A 6,000-nucleotide genomic window follows, 5' to 3' on the forward strand; every position below is an offset into this window, starting at 1 on the left:
ATTCAAACTTTTTAACTCAAAATACTTTTTATTTTTCTTTATAAGATACTCGTTATGTAAAAAAACATTTATATATTTTTAACTTTAAAATATTTTTTTTACTTGGAATAAACATACAAGATGTCTATATTTATTAAAATTTTTATTAAGACTAAAATGGAAATTGTAGAAATTTATGAAAAATTAATAAAGAATGAAAAGAGTGTCAAAATTGATTAATTTTGAAAAAGTAAAATGTTGCTAAAATCAAATATGATGTCATGGTTTATAAAAATATGACAACCTTTTAAAAACAATTCTCTTTCATTTATACAAGAGAAGAGAAGAGATGATGCATCAATGTTAGTTGGTCTTCTAATCAGTGGTAGATTTAGCTCGGGGGATAGTGTGGGTAACCGCCCCATTTTGATTTTGGTATTATGTAAAAAATTTTAATTTATTTTATAAATATGCTTGGAATTTTGTCACTAAAAATGAGAAGAACTAAAAATGAGAAGAACTGAATAGATAATAATGGAAGCATATTTGATATTCTTAAAAACTTATTGTTAAAATCATAATTAAATTCATGTTTTCATGGTGTAAGTTTTAATGGGTTTTGTGTTTACAAGGGATAAGGTTATAAGGACTGTTTAAGGGTAAAGTTACACTTAAATTAATCAGGGGTATAATCTTATATGAGAGAATGAAAATAGATGATTTGGGTACGATGAATAGTAATTTCGTACTTGTTGGCGGTTCCCTAATGGTGTGAAGGATTAGCCTCACGCCACCAAGTAATAAAGTGAGTGAGCTTAAGCATATGTTTTTGTCTAGCTTTTGGGGCTTCCCATGGGGATATTTATAGGCATCCCATAGGAGGCTAAGAAGTTGGGCCGAAGGAAAATAGGGGTTGGGCCTAACGGTAACGTTAGGCACACGATCGTTGCCTTGGACAGCTATGCTATTCTCATTGGTCTAAAAGTGTAAGTACAAGACGTACATGTTGGTGCATGCTCTTATTTGTACTGTTTGTCTGCCAGGTGAGCGTAAGGTTCGGAGCCTTCGGCTCCCTCACCTGGTACTTAGAGATTAATCTCCATGTTTGGTACAATGGTTCGGAGAGTTCGGAGCATCAGTGATGGTACGTCATCAAGCCCCCCAGCCCAGTATTATGATCCTCATAATAAGTGGGGTAAAACTAAGTTTGTATTTGAAGATTTTTGTTCAAGCTTTATTTTCGTAGCCTTTTTGTATCATTATTATTATATTCTTCCCCCCCGAAAAAGAAAAATGAAAAGAGGCCAAATGCAATTAATGCGTTGTTTTCATCTCTTCTTTTCTTCTTTTTTTTTTTAGTGTGAAACACGTCTTTCCCCGATCCAGTCAATCGTCATAGAGAATGGTTTGTCAGACTAGTGGAAAACACGTGTCCGGCTTCCCGTCTTCCTTCGTCTCGACACGTCCTTCCTTGTGATCAGTAGTCTCCCATCCTCTATAAATACTCAATTTTTCCTTTCATTTTTCTTTCATTCGTTATTTCTTCTCAAACTTCTCCATTTTCCTCTCTAATCCGTAGCTTCCGTAGGCTTCATAACATCTTCGTTCATCCGTATTTACTGCAGGTGTGTTTTGTTTTCTTTTGAACAATTTTATTATAGGTAATAGGAAGGATCTGTGTGTAAGTTTTTGCAAAGTTAAAAAAGATGAGTTGGTACAGTTTCTCTCCGATTATAGATTTCCTGTAGGTAATCATTATACTCTTCCCCGTCCCTCCGATAATGCTAGGATGGTTCCGGATGGAAAAGTAGCTTTGTACATGTCCATGTTTGAAATAGCGAATGTCCGCTTGCCTTTTACTGTTTTTTTTTCTCGAAGTCTTGCAGCACTTTAAGTGTCATATATCCCAGCTAACACCTTTCGGAGCCATTCGTATAACAATGTTTGAGGCTATCTGGCGCGCATGGGGCGGAGCCTACAGTTGGTAATTTTCGGAAATTTTTTTGTTTGGGAGCCGATGGGGATTGGTTTACTATTCAGAAAAGGCATGGCTCTAAACTTCCGGAGTGTATCTATGGTGTTACTGCTTCCATTAAAGGTTGGAAAAATAGGTTCTTTTATGTCGATGCTTCCGTCATTCCTAGCACCTATCCTGCTTTATTGAAACTGAAGGGTCATGCTCGCGGCACTCTTTCGGATCCTGCGGATGATATTGTGTTTGATCAAGAGTTAATATCCAAATTGTGTAGGCCTACATTAAGTCAAACCCTTCCTGAAGCCGTCTTGTACCTAGCCAAATTGAGTCAAGTTTGGTCATATCATCCGGCAGTTCCTAGGCTTGTGAATAAGAGAGGGGAGGGTACGGAAACTCCGAGCCCTCCAACAAATATTTGTTGCTTAAAAATTATGACTGCTTCAAAATGATTTATTGTGATTCGTTGTATTTGTGTTACTATTATTATGTATTTATATTTATATATTTTTTAAATTTTTTTATTATTATTTGCAGTTATGGAGTTTTTGGCATATATGGGGTCTGCCTTGGAAGATATTGATGCTACTCCGATCCTTCCAGAAGGTCAGACTGCCGAAGAGGTCCCTCGCATTTCCCATGAGGACGAGGTCGTTGTTTTGCAAGACACAGCGGAGACTATTGCCCGCCGAAAGGAAATTGAGAAAGATTTTGCCAAGCAGGCTATGTTAAACAAAAAAGGGAATCAAGAAGAAGCTGCCACGAGCGGTGCGTCTGAGAAGAAAAATTCAAAACGGAAATCAACAAAAAAAGATGTTCCCAAATCTCGCAAAAAATCTAAACCATCTGAGGATGTGGTGTCGGAAGCTTTTGTTGGTACAAATGACAGGGTGATTAAAGAGGAAGAATTTATAGCGGAGCCTCCTAAACATGGTGCTGGCAAGAGTCCCATGGCTATGAGGAAATTTAAAGAAAGCCAATCCGGAGGTGTCCAGGAAATTGATGATTCTGGTGACGATGGTTCCAATACCGGTGAGGATGAAGTGGGGCAGTCTGATCATGATGGCCTCCAACATGAGCATATCCCGGAAGCTCCCAAGTCAAAAAGGCCATTAAAGATGGTGTTTCCACATATTCCATCCGACAGTTATTTGAGTAAAGACATAGAGAAAGAAGAATTTATTGACCGTGCGGCTCCTCCGGCTCGACTTCAGGAGATTGCGATGCTTTCCATAAGGGAGTTTCGAAGTTCTACAAATGAGACGACCCTCCGACATTTAACTGAGCAGGTACTTGCCCTTATTTATTTAGTTATGGACCTTATATTTATTTACTTAATTATTTTGTTCTTACTTCGTTTTGTTGTGTTAGCATGACTTCTGGCGTAGGTATGAGTTGTTAGAAGCGGAGAATGAGGGTTTGAAAGAGAAAAATAAGGAGTATCGACGGAAGCTCCGAAATTTTGAATCTCAAAATTCTGCGCTTCAGACACAGAAGGAAGCAGAATTTGGAAGCCAAAACTGTTCTTTTGCAAAACCAAGCGGAGCTGGCGGAGTTGGAAGTGAAAGCTTGTCGAGACAAAATTGAAGAACTAATTAAAGACAAAACAAAGGTTGATGATGCTTTGTACGAGGAGCGGATGAAAGTTGATGTAACATTTGTGATTTTTGTGTGTATTAACTCACAACTAAACGTGATTAATTTCAACTAAATTTCATAATTTTGTGGATTTATATGATTCTCGACCCGTTGACTCGAACGTGCCAAGTGATTTATTATTCTAATTGATTTAAATGATTCATTTATTTATTTATCGACTAGCAACGTGTATTTATGCTAGTCGAAGCTATGTGAACGTATTGATTCGGTTTAGGACGTAAGATAACGTTTAATTGAATTAGAAACGTAATCGGGTGATCCATGGGTCGATCCATGACCCATGAACAACCCATGACCCAACCCTATCCAAACTCCCTCCCCAATCACTCTTACACTCCTCCTTCATCCATTCATTCTCATCTCCCCCTCTCTCACTAAATGCACCCAACTACACACTCTTCTCCCCCTCTCTAAATTCTCACATCATTAAATGTTAATCAGGTTAATTTAGCATTAAATTCATCATCTTTATCATCATTTCATCATCATATCAAAAGATCAAAGTCAAAGTGCAAGAAATTGGGTATTTTAGCCTAAATTCGGATTTTTAGCTTCGGTGGAGTTTTGGTAAGTTAAATTCATCTCTACACTATCATTTTATGTTTACAATCAGGTTCTTAATCATATTTAATCATTCTTGGGTCATTTTTCCAAGTCAAATCATTCATGGGTCGTTTTTAGGGTTTTATTAGGGTTTGAGGTTGATTTGTAAGGATTTAATGGTGGATTTGATGTTTTGGGTCAAGATTATGATATGGGTTATGTTCAATGATGTTAAAATATGTTGATTTTTGCACAAAAATGTGGTTTGGAGCTTCCTTTGTCGACCATGGAGTCAAAAACCTGCCCAGTAGGAGCACGGCCACTCAGACAGACGCTCAGTGCTTGTGGCCACAGTTTTCCCATAATACAGACGCTCACACGGCCGACCGTGCAAGCGGCCACAGTTCTTCTGTTCTTTCCCCAACTTTTTCGTTTGGTTATCGGTCGACTTTTAATGATCCAAAACTTGTTTAATGGTCTTATATTAACATCCTAAGATCAACAAAATTGATTAAACACATTTCTAAACACTTTGATTTTCATGACAAATTTTGGTGCTAAGTCATTGAACCGCTTTTGACGAAATCCCTTCCTTTATAAATAAATGTTCTTGAATCACTTCTAAGACATCTTTGGGAGTTAATTTAAGTTACATGCCAACTATGAAACCCTAATTAAGGTTCAGCTTACCGCGTAATAATGCGTATATTATATATAATGGTAGGTTGTGGACACGTGGCGGACATTGAACATCTATAAACTCACCTTAGCTCGATCTTAACTACTTTTGCCGACCAAGGTGAGTTTCGTAGCCCCTACGTTTACGTTATTTGGGGTGGAAAGTGTACTCGTTTGTTAAATAATTGTTAGTTGATATGATTGATTATGATATTGAACGAGATGATGGTTACTTACTTGTTTTGCTTGTTCACGGGATTGCATGTGTTATGATTATGCATTGTTCATCATGTAAGTCGTGCCGGTTTATTACGCATTATTTATTATGTAAGTCGTGCCAGGAACGTATTTTTACGCATTGTTTATCATGTAAGTCGTGCCGGTTACTACGCATTATTCATTATGTAAGTCGTGTCAGGAAACGTATTTTATGCATTGTTCATCATGTAAGTCGTGCCGGTTATCAATATTGTTAAACGTTGACTTGTGTTGATTTGTTTGGACATGATTAGGTATACTAATCCTCGTGTAACGTTAACGGTTGCTATCCCGACACATTTGATCTCTTTACCTAAACCTACGAACTCACCAACTTTATGTTGACACGTTTTAGTACACTTTTCAGGTGATCAGGTAATTGGAAGACGTGTCGGTTGATGATTGATGGTTTGCATGCTAGGATTGGACTTGGACTTACTGTGGATCTGTGATTCATTATCCCTGCTTATGGGTTATGCTTAGGATCATATGCCATCTTTTGTACTCTCTTTTGTAAACGTTTGATGGTCGTGTTCCTTATGCATTTTTGAATGGTCATGGACTTGTATTTGATTAAATTGTATGGATTGTCAATTCCTTTAATGCATCTAGATTTGTCTCTACTTAATTTCCATGTCATGCTGTGCTTTTCTTGTGATATCCCATTATTCCGCCTTGTTGGGGTGTTACAGTTGAGCAATTGCATGTGGAAATTCAAGAGCACAAAGACATTCAAAGTGACCTCCGCGACAAACTCCAAGATAAGAGTGAGGAGATGGAGAGGATAACGGCGGATAGGGCGGAGCTTATCAAGGGTATTCCCTCCCTTTTTGATAAGCTTCGTTCTAGCGGAGAGTACGCAAGACAAATGGGAGCCGTTCAAACCTGTGCCCTAAACTTAGGTTTTAACA

General features: G+C 37.7%; 1 protein-coding gene across 1 annotated transcript; it reads left to right on the forward strand.

Moving 5' to 3' along the window:
- The first annotated feature begins 2,676 nt into the window (after nucleotides 1-2,676).
- LOC122597481 lies at nucleotides 2,677-3,671 on the forward strand. Its single transcript, XM_043770071.1, has 2 exons — nucleotides 2,677-3,240; nucleotides 3,323-3,671. Exons 1-2 carry the CDS (start codon nucleotides 2,677-2,679, stop codon nucleotides 3,536-3,538), a joined length of 780 nt encoding a protein of 259 aa, XP_043626006.1. The 3' UTR covers nucleotides 3,539-3,671.
- Nucleotides 3,672-6,000: the final 2,329 nt, after the last annotated feature.

The sequence above is a fragment of the Erigeron canadensis genome, chromosome 4, assembly GCF_010389155.1.
Source record: "Erigeron canadensis isolate Cc75 chromosome 4, C_canadensis_v1, whole genome shotgun sequence".
NCBI classification, from domain to species: Eukaryota; Viridiplantae; Streptophyta; class Magnoliopsida; order Asterales; family Asteraceae; genus Erigeron; species Erigeron canadensis.

Excerpts from the sequence above, each read along its gene's own strand:
- LOC122597481 (XM_043770071.1), top strand. The coding sequence starts at position 2,677 with ATGTTAAACAAAAAAGGGAATCAAGAAGAAGCTGCCACGAGCGGTGCG. Across the intron at positions 3,241-3,322 it reads TCCGACATTTAACTGAGCAG|CATGACTTCTGGCGTAGGTA; the intron begins GTACTTGCCCTT and ends TTGTTGTGTTAG.